Raw genomic sequence first — 18,912 nt, 5'->3', positions numbered from 1 at the left:
TAATGCCTAAAAATGATATTATCTTAATATTATACACTCTAGTCCTAACTGTAAACAAGACAGCCATAAAATGTAAACAAGTGAAAACTGTCACAAAAGCTGCTGAAATCTAACCTAGAAACCATTTTAATGTTTTGATATTACATAAGATAAACTCTAAAATTGACTATTTTGTATTTAAATGTCGCCTATAAGTTTAATTTAAAACAACGCTCATTAATTGGCAAATATTATGCAATGCATAAAAAGATCAGTAGTTGCACATTTAATTATGCATGTAAAGATATATTGATTAAAGTTTCATGAAATTCTCGGTTTTTGAATGTACATTAACTAATGATCAAAGTTTGAGCGTTTAAACGGATAAAATAGCACACCGACCATAACGCGAACTCAACCAGCAGAACATTTGCGCTTTTTCCCAAACATTTGGATAATTCCCTGACAACTCTGAATCGTTCTTCTAATCTCTCATAATGCTTTATTCGATCATTGTCAAAGTCCTTTGGTTCCATCTACTCCGCCTCTTTGAAAGCACTTTAGTTTTCCATCAGAGTGAGTCAGAAGAAGCGCAACCCCACTGAGGAACTCCAGCAAGACTTCACGCATAAAAGCTTCAGAATTTACGCACACAAGCCTCGCGACTGCACCAGCTCCTTTCGCACACATACATTATGGGACGTGCAACTAACACTAGTTGACAAGGGGACACTTGGATAGAGAGCGCGCGCAAAGCATGGCTTGGATACGCACATGTTTTTTCCTGTCTTGGTAAGTAGCAAAGTGCTTTTATCGGACTTTGCATGCGTGTTTATTTTTCTGCTTTGCTTGTTCGTGTGTGAAAATGGAAATAAAGTTTTGAGTCTGTTTACAGTGTTGGTCAGGTGTTGGCAAATCCGCCAACCGAGACGAGGATATATTTGGATAACATTACGCGCGTTTTGGACAGATTATTAGATGGATATGACAACAGACTCCGACCTGGATTTGGAGGTAGGCAAGTGCTGGAATCACTTTACATATTAAAGTCTTACTTTAGGGAGTTGAATCCAACTTTCACCGAAATTAAACGATTATAGACTGAGACTTCATCAAGTTCTTCATCAGAAACTGCCTTATCGCTTTGCAAGTTTATGTTGTTTAAAATATGTGTTATGAATAAACTAAGGATTTTTTTTCTTTCTTTCTTTTAAACTAATTTTATTTTATTATTTATTTATTTAAAAAATAAACTGTAGGTCCTGTCACAGAGGTTAAAACGGACATCTTTGTCACCAGCTTTGGTCCTGTTTCTGATGTGGAAATGGTATGTGAGTAAAGCAATTATATATATGATACATGCAAACATAAATCCACCGTAATTGCATGTTTTCTATGCCCACTGCCTCTAGTCATGTCGGCCCTGGCTTCATAATTCTGACATTTGTGCAGGATGTCATTACAGCAGTTTAGGGATTTTAATCTGGTTGACAATCCCTGACAGTGAGGGTCCCGGCTCGGCTTTCCTTCCTCTGTTACACACTACACTATTTTTCTACAATGTCCAAAGCCATGTGATCCACTGTGACAATCCGAAAGACAGTATAGATAAGTCTCCGCCAAGATTAGTGGGGGGAAAAAAAGATAAAAAATACCATTCCAGAGTGAATGTATACCAGCCTGAATCAGATACATACCCGATGACACTTTGCTGATGTGTTCACTCATAAAAAGGTATTGTGGGTTGCTGTTTATATATCTGCTTTTGCACATGCTCTGCACATGAAAAATTGATTTGTGTTGATTTCAAACTGCAGTCACAGAAACTACATCTTATAAAACCCTTAAAACCATTTCTCAGGAATACACAATGGATGTGTTTTTTCGGCAAACGTGGATAGACGACCGGCTGAAATTTGAGGGCCCCATTGAGATCCTGCGTCTCAACAACCTAATGGTCAGCAAGATCTGGACACCGGACACTTTCTTCCGAAATGGCAAACGTTCTATTTCGCACAACATGACCACTCCCAACAAGCTGTTCCGCATCATGCAGAACGGAACTATTCTGTACACCATGAGGTAACCTGCGTGCCAAAACATTTGCTCTCCAAGTCAAAGATGCACTGCACACTTGCTCTCTAAAATGGCAGTAGAAATGAAACACTTAATAACACACATTCTTTCTTAGCAGTCCACAAAACAATACATTGGATTCTATTATATACCATGCACTGGTTAACTTTAAATATGCAATGTATGCTTAACATTTTTAATGCTGATAATAAAAGTTGTAGAAGAAATTGTGTTAAAATCAGTGCAACGTTAAAGAGAGAGTTGTCATGATTGTCATCATTTATTCGCTTTCATGTTGTTCCAGACCTGTATTTTTTTTTTTCTGTGGAACACAAAAGATGATATTTTGAAGGATGTTGCAGTTTCTGGTAGCCATAGTATTTGTATTCCATACTATGGAAGTCAATGGCTACCAGTAACTGTTTGGTTACCAACATTCTTCAGTTATCTTTATTTGTGTTCAACTGGGGAAAGAACTCATACAGGTTTGGAACGACACAAGTGTGAGTAAATGATGACAGAATCCATTTATCTCTTTAATGCAAATGCAAATGAAGGATTTTTCCATATCGACTTTTAATGCTCACTGTAGAGTTTAACAAAATCATCTGTTATTTTACATACTGTAAATTAAAAGTGATGCTTTTATTGTTTTCAGGTTAACCATCAATGCTGAGTGTCCCATGCGGCTGATAAATTTTCCAATGGATGGACATTCATGTCCTTTGAAATTTGGCAGCTGTAAGTATGTTTGAAATGGCACATATTCACATTGCATGTATTTACTGGTATGACTGACTTCCATTTGAATGTGTGCCTAATATAGATGCATACCCAATGAGTGAGATTGTTTACACATGGAAGAAAGGGCCGTTATTTTCAGTGGAGGTTCCTCAGGAGAGTTCCAGTCTGCTACAGTATGATCTCATTGGACAGACGGTGTCTAGTGAGAGGCTGAAGTCAAACACAGGTATGAGCTTTGAGACATATGATTCAGTGACAAGATGTTTTCTGGTTTGCCGAGCACCAATTCTTAATGCAAACCTCTTAAAACATTGTCACGATTTCAATAAATCTTGAACACATGGGTTGAATATGTGCTGAAATGGATTTTTGTCTTGAATGTGTTCCTACAGAATCTATGGTTTGTAGTTTAGGATTGCCTATTCCACTGATCTCTCACAGGTGAATACATAGTCATGACGGTGTACTTCCACCTGCAGAGGAAAATGGGTTTCTTCTTGATCCAGACATACATCCCGTGCATTATGACGGTGATCCTAGCACAGGTCTCCTTCTGGATCGACAAGGAGTCAGTACCGGCCAGAACTGTGTTTGGTAAGCCACTGTATTTTATTTCCTTTTTAATTGTTCATCTGTGGGGCTCTTTGTGCAGGCACCAATATGCTAATACTAAAGTGCATGGCATTTTACAGTATGCATACAAAATCAGATTTGAAATGAGACCTTGTATTTTAGACCTAGTGAGCTGCAGCATTTTAAGGCACAATAGATCATAGTTTCCTGACATTAAGGCTGTTCTAAAAGGTAGGCAGCAACAATATGTCTTCTAAGATCATTATGACCTTCGTTTGGCCAAGTTTCAATGTATTCCTCATGCAGAATGCAGTCCTAGCATGCATTGCAACAAGCTCAGTGAAAACAATCCAGGCAGTGAACGAAGTGATAGAAATCGCTTAAACAGACTGTTGACACTACTGAATCATTTTACTAAGGCTATTTTATTGTAGGGGAAGTCGTGGCCTAATGGTTAGAGAGTCAGACTCGTAACCCAAGGTTGTGGGTTCGAGCCTCGTACCGGCAGGGATTGTAGGTGGGGGGAGTGAATGTACAGCCCTCTCTTCCACCTTCAATACCACGACTGAGGTGCTGCGGCACCAAACCCCCAACTGCTCCCCGGGTGCCGCAGCAAACAAATGGCTGCCCACTGCTCCGGGTGTGTGTTCACTGCTGTGTGTGTGTGCACTTTGGATGGGATAAATGCAGAGCACTAATTCCGAGTATGGGTCACCATACTTGGCCACATGTCACGTCACTTTCACTGTCACTAGACTGTTTTACCTATTTGTTCTTCATTTATAGTGAACACACTAACGCTGAACATTGTAAGTTGCCGCTGATGTCGAATATGAGGATGCTGTCTATGTAGGCTGTAGAGTGCAAAGCAGTTCACTAAGTTCTGGGACCGAGCCACAGAAAGCAGAAGGTGTTTGTATTTTAAATACACCAGATTTGAAACAAATGGATCTATACTGGTACAGTACAATTTAAAGTGAAGAGTTGGGCATTGCGAGACTGATACTGAAAGTATAATTGTTATACTCATAAAAATGGTGCCATCATAAATATACGTCAAAGTCTTTCTTCATAAACAGAAAAGAAACCAGATGAATTTGCTAAGCAGCCTTTTATAACTTGATGAGATGATGCACATTTTCTGTTGCTTTTTTATGTAGATCTCTATTGCTTCATTATCTTAATGCACTCTTCTTGGCAGCTGTTGGCAATGGTCCTAAATCACTTAAAGTGCCTTGGCCCGTGTTCTGTGGTGGTGTAGGATAATAGCAAACATACTGAGATCCTCTTCCTTGCCTTCCTCTGTTTGCCCTCATTTCCAAACAGAAACATGAGAAGAAGAATAAATTTTTCAGTGGATGCAAGTATATATTTTTACTGTTATTTTAACTTTGAATGAACCAGACTGTTCAGGCTCTTAACTCTTACTTTGTCCTCATTGCTTTTTCAGCTGATTAATTTATATATATAAATTATATATCATCTGTCTTTGTGGTCTCCCGCATGTGTTTGAATGGGACCATTAGAATGAGCTTATTGGGCAATTAGGAGTGTATCAGTCTATAACCTACAGCTAATGTTTTTTCTCTTTATGAAAAACACATCAGCATGAAGCAATTAAAGCCCTTGCAAGCTGTCATATTCCATTTGTGTAAGATGGTAAAACGTTTTTGGAAACATATTTGAATTTTCTGAGGAAATGTGTCTTGTTTGGAGCACTATATACTCTACCAGGAATCTATGCAAAGATTGAGATAATAAAGATGTTTTGAACTGCAGACACCCAAAACTGAACATTCTGTCATAATTTCCTCACCCTCAAGTCATTTTTGAACACAAAAGAAGATATTTTGAAGATTGTGTGTAACCAAACACTGGACGGTAGCCAATTACTTCCATAGTACAGAAAACACATTCTTCAAAATATCTTCTTTTGTGTTCAACAGAAGATAGAGATTCATGCAGGTTTGGAACAATACAAAGCTGAGTAAATGATGTCAGAATTTGCATTTTTGGGCGAACTATCTCTTTAAATGGGTTAATTGGGATACGTTCATGTTTTGCTGATAAAGTCACAACTTTAGTATAAAAATGTCTCATGTCAGAGGAGTTGTTTCTGCAAGTAAACACTGCTCATGTGGAGAGGTGAGCAACCTACAGCGTGTTTCTCAGTTCTGTCTCAGTTCTGAGGTGAAAGTGTTATTCCTGTGAAAAGAGGTGTGAAAGAAAACTAAATACAGTGTAAAAAAGAAACGCAGTGAGAGTTCTAACAAATGACTTGCTTTAGAGAGTAGAGATGAATAGGCAGAGGCACTCACTGTCCATATCCATTGTAGTTGCTCTACATCACAATCTTCTTCCACCAAAAGCTGAAATAACTCAGAGCATCGGGTTCAGAGATGTAATTGACTGAGGTTAATTTGGACCAACTTTTTGCCCTTAAAAGCATAATTTTACCCCTAGGAGTTGTGTTTGTGCCTTTGCTTTATACATTTCCATTCATGCTCAGGATCCGTTAAACGTGTTCTCTTGTAAATAGGATCTGTCTAGATATTAACCTTTGATTTGAAGCTGAAGTTGAATATTCAGAGTTTTTTTTTTTTTTGTAATTAGATTGTGGAGATGAAAGCTCAAGTTATATTTATCTGTGAAAGACATCAGTTTGAGGTTGAAAAGAGTGAATGAGCTATGCTGATATTTATATGAGTGTCAGTTATGAGATCAGAGTTAGTCCATTGACATATTCAAGAGCATTGCTTTTAGACATAAAAATATTTTTATGTCCCATCTGTAAGCAATTATACTTTCCTGCATTTCCCAAAAGCATTGCATGATTGTAGAGATCATTGGTGCATGTGGTTTCTGCGATCTGCTTAGGCTAATGATGATTTTGGGAAACACAGCTCTGTGTATTGGACATCTATCAGATTCTATTGAACACCTGAGAAAAGAGCTGTTCAAAAAAGATAGTTCTCGCCAAGTGTGATAACTGGCGGGGTATTCTCTCGGGACCTGGAAAGGTATTTTCTATTGTCCTTCTAAATGGCCTCCGACGAGCTGCCTTAGAGATCAACAAGCGGGCTTCCGAAGGGGCAGATCCTGCATTGAGCAGATTTTTGCTGTGCGATAAGTGATCAAACAATCGCTGGAATACCAACAACGGATCTCACTGAACTTTATCGACTTTGTCAAGGCCTTTGTTTTATTGCACCAAGAAACGCTATGGAAGATATAGCCCGGGCTTATGGAATTTCATCTCGATTTGTAGACATCTTTCGCAACCTTTACCAAGGTTCTCAATGTTGTGTACTGATAACTGATTTCTTTGCGATTGAAACTGGCGTACCACAAGGGTGTGTGCTTTCACCGATGTTATTCCGACCTACACATCAGTATACCCTGGACAGTTGGTAATCTCTTCCTTGCCGATCTCGACTTTGTCGATGATATTGTGATTCTCAGCCCGACTCAAACTGCCCTGCGAGACCTCACTATGGCCCTAGAAAATCAAGCGGCCAGTGCTGGACTCCGAATTAACGGACAGAAGACTAAAGTCGTTCGCATCGGTTATGTAAACTCGAGAGTACCAATTACAATCAATGGGAAAAAAGTGGAGGAAGTTGCAAACTTCACTTATCTTGGCAGTGTGGCCTAATGGATAGAGAGTCAGACTTGTAACCCGAAGGTTGCGGGTTCGAGTCTCAGATCCGGCAGGGATTGTAGGTGGGGGGAGTGAACGTACAGCGCTCTCTTCCACCCTCAATACCACGACTGAGGTGAGACCCTTGAGCAAGGCACCGGCTGCCCACTGCTCCGGGTGTGTGTTCACGGTGTGTGTGTGTGTGTGTGTGTTCACTACTGTGTGTGTGCACTTGGATGGGTTAAATGCAGAGCACAAATTCCGAGTACAGGTCACCATACTTGGCCACACGTCACGTCACTTTCACTTTCAGTGTCGTCTCTTAAAATGGGGATGCAGAACGAGATGTCATCCGCTGCATCGGTGAAGCATCTGCCGTGTTCCAGCGACTTCGTCCAATCTGGAACTTGCCTTCCCTCTCTCTGCAGATTAAACTGCGACTCCTGGCTACGATCGTTGTGCCGACAGCGACCTACTCGTGCGAGACCTGGAAGATGACTGAAACCATTGCTCGAAAGTTGGACATTTTCCACCTCCGTTGTTTGCGACGCATCCTTAAGATCACTTACCGGGGCCATGTCACAAACATGGAAGTATACCGTCGCGCCTACACACAGCCCCTCTCCGCGACAGTCACCGAACGCCGTTTTCAATTCGCCGGACACGTCTTACGCCTTCCTGACCATCGGATACTCAAGATGGCAAGATCCTGGCGCCCTGCAAAAGGCAAATGAAAACAAGGACGCCCAAAAGTCACCTGGCGAAGAACTTTTATGGAAGATCTGCGAACGGAAAGGTAAGGTTATTCACTGAAAATATTCCCCTCTGCTCTCAAATCTCATGTGCAATTCGAATGTGTTCATATTCAGTTGTGACACATCAGTTCTGAGTCACACAAGAACCAATTAAGTTTGGCATCATTACTGTTCAACCTGGCATCACATGCTTCCACCATATTTGAATGTATGCAAGTGTGAATGAGATCTGTGGCAAAGGAAATGATTATCAGTGACACTGTAACACATTATAGTCTTTCCCTCACAAAAAGCTATTGTATGTCATCAAAATACTTGGAATATAGAGCATGTGCTCTGTGAACTATTATTATTTTATGGCACCTTTTGTCATTTAGAGCTTGACAACCCTTGTTCACCATTCAGACAATCACACAGGTTTTGAATTACATGAGAGTTAATAGTGTTTCTATAAGTTTATTCAGCTCTGTCTATAGTGAATTTTATTACTGGGTGCTACAAGCAAACCTGATCCCTGACAGCTCAGATTCCCATAAGGTCCATTTATAATGGACTCCTGTTTTGTCTCTATAGGGCTCAGTCATCTAGAATCAAGCTTTGTGCTTGCCATAAAATGTCGATGTCTCTATTAAGGCCTGGGTATGTTTCATCGTTACTGTCCTCATAGCAGGTACTCCCTCTCTTGAATGTAGTCTCTTCTTGGGTGAGAAAACGTATCTAATATCTGCTCGACCCATTGACCATGAGCTGCCCTATAGATCACCCACAGCAGGCCAACAAAAACACAGCAGGCCAGTCCTGATGTGGAGAGCTCGGCAGATTGGATCAGCAACACCTTTGCCCTTAAAGTAACAGGTTTTGAGAAGGTGACGCAGAAAGGGTGAAAAACTCAGAGAGACCAGATTTGTTTTACTTATGTGAGATGTGTGTGTGTGTGTGTGTATAAAGTAAAGTGACAGCATATGACTTGCTATGTCAGAACAGAAAATAATGGGAGTTGCAACCCAGGCCTCTACCATTTTTTCTCAGTCTGTTATGAAAAGATGTCTTCTAATCGTACCCAAATATCAGGTCGTTTTCAGTGTTTGTACTCCTTTGAGTAAGGTAAACAGCAGAACTACAGTCATCTTGTACCTCAGTCTTCACATCTTATGGACAATTTTTTCTTGCCCATCTGATATTGAATTCCAGTTCACTTGAAATTGGAAGGCTTTTCTGGCAGAATGATTTGAATGAATGAATGAATGAATGTTCTTGGGAATGTATGTTTTATCTCATGTTTAATGATTATTTATTATTCAGAAGCCCTAGTGGTACTAAACAGGCACTATTTTGAAGTAAGCAGCTTATTCCTCACTAATTTATGAATTCATTGTAATGCAATGAATGGCATTGAAATAAATCAGTAATCTAGACAGCTATGAGGATACAATGTGAAATCGCATTATATTTTTCTATTGTTTTGTATGTATAATTTGTATACATACAAAAATATAATGCAAATTAAATATTTATGTGGGGGAGAGAAAAAAAAACTGAAGATATTGGGAAAAATATCTAACACAATATTGTTCCAAACATACAATAATGAACTGAATGAAATATAAAAAGGCCATTCTTGTCTCATAAAATAAAAATCCCTTGCCTTTGGGTTACTATTTTATAAATATATTTTATTAAATGAATCAACACTTGACAAATAGATGTGTTGCTTTAGATGTAAAATAAATCATCACAAAGCTTATTAAATAATGTTTTCTGATATCTTTTTGGGCAAATCGCTTTGAATCTCAAAGGCTTTTCAGCCCTTACTGAACTAATGCCTATTATTTATCCTGAAGCTATTCCATGGGAGTTCATGCAGAGCTTTGAGTAAATGACCTATTCAATAGAGCCAAAACACACCGGCGGCCCATTGGTCTCTATGATCCATTATAAAATGACTGTAACAACAACAACAAGAGTACAGGAAAGATGCGAACCAAGAGACAGAACTGAGTCCACCAACATGACATCCATAGAACAACAAGGCCAGACCAGAAACACAAGGGCTGTTTATACAAATGAGGTAATAGATTAATTAAGAACCTATGCAAACAATCAGGGAAAGCATGAACACAAGGCAAAACTACAAATTAAGAGTCCACATAACAAAACACTTCTCTTGTTGGACTTGAGATGTTATATCACAGCAACTAGAAAGATATAGGTTTCAAAAGTTGTATCTTCTTTATAACGCGGTATTTCCTTTTTTATTATTTATATATTTATCCAGTTATTTTTATTCTATTTATATTGTATCTAGATTCTGTGTTTGATTTCTATCATCTTGAACCCTACTGGGGTAGGATAGGTTTGGGATGGTTTCTAAGTTTGTATAGTTGCTTTGGAAAAAGAAGAAAGAAAGAATGCTATAGCTTTCGTACTGCAGCTTTCATAATTACTATTACAAAGTGCAAATGGCAACCAAATGACTAATTGGCCTTAATTTGAATTTGTAGTAACACCATTTTTACAGTCTTTTACCATTAAATTCATGGTCATTTTTTACATAATGAAAAAAAAAAGGTTTATGTCCTTAAATTTGTGTTGCCTTAGACAGTGTCATTAGTCTGATGAAATGCATTAGCAAAATATTTTAAATGCTCCTAGACAATTTTCCGTAACAGTTAAGTTTAGGGACCAGTTCTCACTGTTAACTAGTTGCTTATTAGCATGCATGTTGACTGTTCACTAGTACTTATAAAGCACATATTAATGTCTTATTCTCTATGAGCATATCCCTTAATCCACTCCATACCTAAATCTAACAACTACCTCACTAACTAAAATTAACTCAACAGCAAATTAGCAGTTTATTGGGGTAAAGTCATAGTTAATAATTAGCTAATAGTGTGAACGTATTTAAAATTTTCCAAATATGAGTTCATCATCATTCAGAAGGCTTTTAACCATTTTGGGTGTCAGTTGTGAATAATAACAATGACAGAATTTTCATTTTTGAATGAATGAATCGTCATTCATGTTTAGAATTGTGTTGAACTGAGGCAAAGTTTAACCTAATGAACTGAGACTGAGAACAGAAATCTTTACCAAGACTTTCTAAGATCAGTCAAGCTAACTGGATTTTGTGTTTATGTGTTCCCGACAGGCATCACCACAGTACTAACCATGACCACGCTGAGCATTAGCGCTCGTCACTCGTTACCCAAGGTCTCCTATGCCACCGCCATGGACTGGTTCATCGCCGTCTGCTTCGCGTTCGTCTTCTCAGCCCTTATCGAGTTCGCTGCTGTCAACTATTTCTCCACCTTGCAGGCCAATAAGGAACTTCGGCGGGCCAACATGGCCTATGCTGCGGCCGGAAGTGATGGAGAAGTTTCTACGGTAATTATTTGTGTCTCCATTCATTCCAGCCTCTCTTCTCTCTCCCTTTCATGGTTCGCTCTCGTCTTAGCTGATAACAGGCACACTAGACGAAAGGAGACAGCCAGTGGCCTCCCTAGCCATTTTACTGCTGCAGATTATATAATCAGTTCAACGTAGCAAAACATCCAAGCGAAAGCATGCCAGGCTCAAAGCGAGGGGATCTATCCTCTGTGTCTCGCATGATTGCTGGAGGCGTTAGACACAATGCCATCGTACTCTTGCCCGGAGTGAGTAAATTAATGTGTGAAGTCACAGTTCCGTCGCATTGTAAAGTCGCAGGCGTAATGACAGAGACTGTGGCTCGGATTTGTTCAGAATTGTAGGAGTTTGGAAGTACTTCTTCTGACTTAGGTTTGCTCAGCTCAACATTGACTTCATTAAGACTTCCATTGGCTTCTAGGCGGTGTAAAAACAACTCTACAGTAATTGGCTCATAGTGTTTTGTACACCAGTGTTATTTGCACTATTGCCAGATAATACCTTTTCCAGCAGGTTTCCTGAATACTCCTCTATTAATAGGACAAACTGATAGGCTTGTCCCAATCTCAGCCCACTGGTTGAGACAATGTTGTCCTGGCTGGGATGCTTAAATGTTTTGAGTGGGGATCAACCTACAAATGGCATTTTACATTCATTTGGGGTCAGCCTTTAATTTGGGTATCAATTCTCACTATTAACTAACTATTAACCCTAGCTTTTGTTTCATTAAGATCTTAATCGGCTGCTTATTAATAGTTAGTAAGGTAGTTGTTAAGTTTAGGTATGGGGTCGGGTTAAGGGATCTAAAATATGCAGAATAAGACATTAACATGTACTTTATAAGTACTCATAAACAGCCAATATACTAGTAATATGCATGCTAATAAACAACTAGTGAGAATTGGTGCCTAAACTGAAGTGTTAGATTTTCTCAATATTTAGATTTTTTTGCACCCTCAGATTCCAGATTTTCAAATAGTTGTATCTCAGCCAAATATTGTCCTATCCTAACAAACCATACATCAATGGAAAGCTTATTTATTCATGATGTATAAATCTCAATTTTAAAAAATTGACCCTTATGACTGGTTTTGTGCTCCAGGGTCACATATGATGGCTCTTTTGGAGAACAGTGCAATGGTGCACATTCATGAACTACATGAGACGGGACACAAGTGTGTGAACGTCCCATTGCCTTGGGTATTTAGCCTGAGTTAGGTGCTGCCTGTTGCGGTGTCAAAAATAGCTGCGGTCTTATGGCAGCGTGAGCCAGGTGCTCCCTGGGCGACACAGTGATCTGCAGCTGACACTCACAGCTTGGAAACCTGCTCAACGATGGAACCGAGTCAAAGCTGTTGCTCCATGCCAAAACTTTCCCAAGCCGGAAAAGGGCTGAGGCGCTGTGAATAAAAGCCATAAATAACCTTGTTCACTCAGAGCAAAGACTAATTAAAGTTCATTTTACAGATGTTATTGTTGCCCACATGCTCTAAATATCACATTTAGCAGTTATGACCTCTTAATAATGTTACATTATTACAAAAAAAATTGCTATGTTGCATACAACAGTTCGGTAACACTTTAGTTTAGGGACCAATTCTCACTATTAACTAGTTTATTAGCATGCATATTACTAGCATGTTAGCTGTTAACTAGTACTTATAAAGCACGTATTAATGCCTTATTCTGCATTTTGGATCCCATAATCCACCCCATACCTAAACTTAACAACTACCTTACTAACTATTAATAAGCAGCAAATAAAGAGTTTATTGAGGCAAAAGTCGTAGTTAATAGTTTGTTAGTAGTGAGAATTGGACCTTAATATAAAGTGAGACCAACAATTCTTTACAGAGACATTAACTGGTTGAAGATGGCGAGTTAGCCTCCAGGATAACATAACATAACATATAACATAACATAATAACATAAAACATAACATATAACATAACATAACATAACATAATAACATAAAACATAACATAACAAAACATAACATAACATAAAACATAACATAAAAACATAACATAAAAACATAAAATAAAATAAGCTTTAGATCATGGTGTTAGAATATACATCGGATCCTTGAAATAAATATATGGCCAAAGAATAGCATAGTGCATCAATTTACAATGTATATAAAATTGGAAAATGCATATTTTTAATGGATCCCTTTTTATGAAGTTTGCTTTAATGCAGCCGTATAAATCACACAACTCTTCAAGACTAGCCAATATTGCTACTACATCACTAAACAACCCTCCCTAAAGTGTTTTTTTTTTCTGTTACAACAAATTTACCTTTGCAACAAAATCAAAAGAAACACTACCAGGGTGAATATTATTATTTCCGTGCTGTATTTGTTTGTTTGTGTCACTGGAGCAAAAAGGATCACTGTAATAACATTGTCTGTGGTCTGTCATTACACCAGCTGCACTGTTTCCTTTCTAGTCTGCGTTCCAGGCTTAAATGTGAAAAGCGTCACTTTGATAACTGTTCGCTTGTCCTCGTGTCACAAATGAATATGTGTGTGTGTGTGTAGAATCCTCTGGACCCTGCAGGTGTGCTGAAGAAAAGGCTGAACTCTCTCTCTCCAAGAGATGCTCCTGACAGGTTCTCCAGAGCACCACAGCCTGATCTCCATCAGCAAGGCTCCACTGTCCCTGCCAACAACATGCTGGCAACTAGTATTATTGACAAGTACTCTCGCATCCTTTTTCCGCTGTCCTTCGGGGCCTTCAACCTGGTCTACTGGATTGTCTATCTCACCAAAGACACCATGGAGTCCAGGTAGGAATCTGCTCTGTTGGTTCGGTGGAGCTTCATTTTTTTTAAGAATATAAATAACTGTGCAGGTCAAAAATATAGCTTTTTTTTTTTTTTTGACACGGATGGTCTAGGCTGTGTGCAACTTTTATTAATCAGAGTAAAATTGCAGTGGATGCATATCAGAAACACACAGAAACAATTTGGCTGCATTGTGTTTTGTACCGTCACTGAAAGTGGAGTGTGTGTCTGTTGCTCTAAAGATCATTGCCAGTCTAGGTGGATGTCGTTTGACTAGAGAAAAGCTTTAAGCATGTACTGAATTGAAATGGCACAAATAGAAAAAGGACAGGAGAATACATTGTTATATTGAGTTCCTCCCCAGTCCAAAAAGAGCATTCAGTAATAACTAAGCTGCAAAAAAAATCTCATTCGCAAGTCTTTGAACCATATTTACACATTGGTAGGGCTTATTGGTTCATAATGGACCCTTTTCTCGGACTGTGATCACTTCCATTTCTGAAAACCAATGTGAAATGTGAAAAGTGTCCATGAGGAGGATAGCTATTAATCGTCACCTCTCATTTCCCACGAAAAGAAAGTAATTACATAGAATCACAGCAGCAATAAATAAATGAATAAAGGGACTATTTATTTCTAAAGGTCAGAAAGAGGTGATGGAAACAGTCCATCATTTGCTCTTGCCATTACATAATGTCTCAAAGAAGTCAAACCTTGATTTAGTCTCAGAGCGGGACAGTGTGTTATCAAACTCCTAAAGCCACTAGAACTCAGCACAAGTACAGTACACCGTCCTGAACTGTGTTATGATACTGTTGCACTGCTATAGAGAGAGACAGAAAGATGCTACAGTATAATCTACTATTGTATGCTTGGCTGTTCGGCACAGTTGGGGCAGTCCTTCACAAATGAATTAGATGAAACAGTATGAATTAGATGTGTCAGTGACTGAATAGAATTAAGAGATTTATTAATGACTTCTGTGCTGCTGAACAGAAGAAGATTTTTGATTTGTTATGATAGGACGTGTATATTTAATAGAGATTTAATTCCTGGCCAATGCTGAGGCTAATTTAGGGTTTCATGGGGAGAAAATCATATTTTTCTCCTAAAGCCATGATCACTTATCATCTGATAATAGGAGTGCTGTTTCTGAGCAAGATCGGAAATTCAAGAAACGTATTCCTTAAAGTAATAGCTCACCCAAATTTTTAAATAAATAAATAATGAAAAGAAGAAGAAATTCTTAAATGATTAGCTCAACCATGTTATTCTAAAATTGTATGCTGTTATTTTTACATGAAAAATGGTAAATAATTTTAAAGAATCTTCATGCAGATTCCTTCCATATGACTATATGACTATAAAAAAAATGCTATAAAATATCATGCATCTAGTCCATAAGAGTCATGGATATATTTCAAGTCTTCCGAAGCCATATGATAGCTCAATGTGAGAAACAGACCAAAATTATCTCAAAATGCTCCGAATGTCATTCTGTGTTCAGTTACGGGACACACAAGAACCCATGCTGCTGTGCTGTTTCTGTGCAGCATTTGTCAGATATTCACGTCGAGATAAATACGATTTCAGAGTTTAGGCAGAGGGGAAGATTATCATACAATAACGACTTAAATTCCAGTCTGTTCCTAAGGCCATGACACACCAAGCCGACAGGGCACACACAGAACGGTCTTCATCTTCTCTGCGCATATGTGAATATTTTCATATTCTAGTCTGGAATGAGAAAGATGAAGACGAACTCATCGTCATGATTCATATTCAAAACCGTAAGCAAGAGCTGCTTAGTTTATGGCTTGTATATCCACCGTCCTAGTTTCGATTCCCCTTCTTGAATGACGCATATAGACGACTGCCACCTGCTGGTGTAGACAGGTATTTCCAGGTATTTTCTCATGCAGACACAGAACGTACAGTATATGCTAGTTAGCCGTCGGCTGTAGTCTTTGTGGTGTGTTTATACACGACTTTTAGGCACAGATGCAGGCGACGTTGGGCGACATCTCAATCGGCTTTCGTTGCTGCTAGTTCTTTGATGTGGGGTTGGTGTGTCACAGGCTTAAACCTTCCTCGCTTGTTTTCCTCTGTTTTGATTCCGCTGGATTATCTTCTCCTTCTAATAAAGCCTGCAATTAGATCCACCACTTGTGAGGAACTCTAATGTATGTATGGGTTAAAGCAGTTAAGTTTTTTTTTTTTACTTGAATAAAACCAGTCAATTTAGATGCCATTAAACACATTTAGGGAAACTCAGTTCAATTCAATTTATATGGTTACACTTTATTTCGATAGTCCACTTTAGACATTCTACTAACTATAAGTAACTTTGTAACTACATGTCAACTACATGTCAACTAATTCTCATTAATCTGCAACTACATGTCTACTAACTCTCAGAGTAGACTGGTAGGGTAGGTTTAGGGTTAGTAGAATGTTGACAAAGAAAGTGTTAGAAGATATTAAGCAGACAGTCTACTAATACTCTACTAACTGCTAGTTGACATGTAGTTGCAAAGTTACTTACTGTTAATAGAATGTCTAAAGTGGACTATCGAAATAAAGTGTTATCTAATATTTAACTAACCTCATTGTATTCATTATTCTACATGAAAAATCGGCAACACTTTAGTTTAGAGACCAATTCTCACTATTATTAACTAACTGTTGCTTATTAGCATGCATATTATTACCATATTGGCTGTTTATTAATACTTTTAAAGCACATATTCTGCATGTTTGTCTCGAGCAAGAGACTGTATGACATTGGCATTACATGATTTGACTGATTTTTAGACTGATTAACCGCTGGCCAAATTCAAAAACGAAATTAAAATTAAATCATCTTTGAGAGCAAGGGGCGGCCCCCTGGTGTTTCGGGGGCCCTACGCAGCTTGCATACTTTGCGTATAGGGAGGATCGGCTCCGTGTGTAATTTACGTTGTAGAACAAAACGTAGAAGTATCGTCAAGTTATGTTTACCACAGGCTTTATTTAAACCCCATTATAAAACCCCATAGGAAAATCTCGAATTACTCTTCCGGGTTCTGACGTCATAGTTCCCCAACTCTATTGGACGTTAAAATAAAGTGTGACCGAAAAAAACCCATTGTAGTTTAAATATCTCACCTGAGCTAATAAATTAAAATGTTGGTAACACTTTAGAATAGGGAACACTCATTCACTATTAACTACGACTTTTCACTCAATAAATTTCTAATGTGCTGCTTATTAATAGTTAGTAAGGTAGTTGTTAAGTTTAGGTATTGGGTAGAATAAGGTCATGTAGAATAAGGCATTAATATGTGCTTAATTACTACTAATAAATGGCTAATATTCTAGTAATATGCATGCTAATAAGCAACTAGTTAAGAGACCCTAAAATAAAGTGTTACGGAAATGTTTAAGAGTTGCTGTGCTGAAATGTTTTTGAAAACTGAGTCATTGTTTTCATAATATTCTAGACATAAATAGTGTAAAAGTCTAATTTGGTCATGTCGAAAATGTGAAAGACTTTTGTTCCAAGAAGTTAATTTACATTTGGCTTTTCGCTCACAAACTGAACGTGGGTCAGGTTTTCCCTGTCCTCATGTCACCTTTCTCTTCTCAAATCCAGAGGGAAAAAAATGAAAGCAAAGGCCTCAAAGCCTCCATGAAAGCGCTGCCACGGGACAAAGGGAAAATATGAGATATCTCCTCTCTCTCAGTGTGTCTGACACAGAAATCGTAGTGGGCACTGCCAGCCTGCCGGTGGCTGTTTAATGAATAGTTCATTCAGGAACTGACATTAAGGCTGGCTGGTGTGTATGCGGCAGTTTCACAGAAGCTACCTGCGGGTGATAAGCTCTTCGCTTTATTGCCCACTGGAGTGCCTGACGCTTTCCTCATAAATCAAAGGCAATAAATGTCAGAGCAGCCCAAAATCCCCCATTTTCCCATCTTCACGCACGCCTTTGCCATAACTTTGGTGTAATGATCATTCAATTACTGCCCATCTACGATGTCAGGAAATGTTGGATGTGAGAACCAGACACCCAGATTTATCATATCTTTATGGGTTCACACTCACATAGCACAGTCTGAGGTACTGTAGTAGATGTTTGTATTTATGTGTTTCTGAATGCATTTGTTACATATGTCTTTCCAGGGCATCCAATTGATTGATTGATTGATTGATTGATTGATTGAAAGTATATATTGATATATTTTAAGTGCTCAGGGTACTTACGCTTGTGTTTATGTATTTATTTATTTTGAGCGCCATACTAACATGATTTATCTGTAATAAAGAATGTATTATGCCGTGGCTGGATCTTCCATTAGGACAATGATCCAAAACAAACATCAAAATCAACACAAAAATGGGTCACTGAGCACAAAATGAAGATTCTGCCATGGCAATTCCAGTCCATCCCCTGGCCTGAGCCCTATAGAAAATGAGTGGAGTGAACTGAAGAGGAGAACAGGGATTAAAGTTTTCCATCGCTACGACAGATTTCCATCAATTGGAAAAAAATGAGGGGAAAAGAAACATGTAGCATGCAACATTGCTGTTGTTGTTGTTCTGCCGGCACACCAAAAATCATCCCCGCCACGGCTGCAGCTTCTCGGTGACACAGAGCAGGACTTTAAATTTCGGCACGGGATTGCGGCTATTAATAATAAATCTATTCATTCCCGCAGGTTCTGTGCTTCTAAAGCGATGATAGATGATGGAACGTATCATTTGCATGTGCTTTTGAGTCTTGCTTATTTAAAGTGAAAGAGAACTCACGCGCGCGCTCTCTTACAGACCATTTTCTGTGCGCCCACAGATCGCGATAAAGTGACAGCTTTTAAAGATTATTAAGGGAGTTTGCAAATGTGATATTGATTTAATACAACAGTTCAATAAACAAGAAGTTAATATTAAGTGACTTACGCTGTCTGACT

At 38.6% G+C, this 18,912-nt stretch overlaps 1 protein-coding gene across 1 annotated transcript; it reads left to right on the top strand.

Moving 5' to 3' along the window:
* Window positions 1-558: 558 nt before the first annotated feature.
* LOC107757883 (gamma-aminobutyric acid receptor subunit alpha-6-like) lies at window positions 559-13,969 on the top strand. Its single transcript, XM_016575492.1, has 9 exons — window positions 559-771; window positions 875-993; window positions 1,239-1,306; window positions 1,841-2,061; window positions 2,714-2,796; window positions 2,882-3,025; window positions 3,241-3,393; window positions 10,919-11,154; window positions 13,718-13,969. Exons 1-9 carry the CDS (start codon window positions 737-739, stop codon window positions 13,967-13,969), a joined length of 1,311 nt encoding a protein of 436 aa, XP_016430978.1. The 5' UTR covers window positions 559-736.
* Window positions 13,970-18,912: the final 4,943 nt, after the last annotated feature.

Source organism: Sinocyclocheilus rhinocerous, unplaced genomic scaffold, assembly GCF_001515625.1.
Source record: "Sinocyclocheilus rhinocerous isolate Xijiao unplaced genomic scaffold, SAMN03320098_v1.1 scaffold2338, whole genome shotgun sequence".
In the NCBI taxonomy this organism is placed as follows: Eukaryota; Metazoa; Chordata; class Actinopteri; order Cypriniformes; family Cyprinidae; genus Sinocyclocheilus; species Sinocyclocheilus rhinocerous.
Note: the sequence above shows the minus strand (reverse complement) of the source record. Positions and strands in the feature narration are given on the sequence as shown.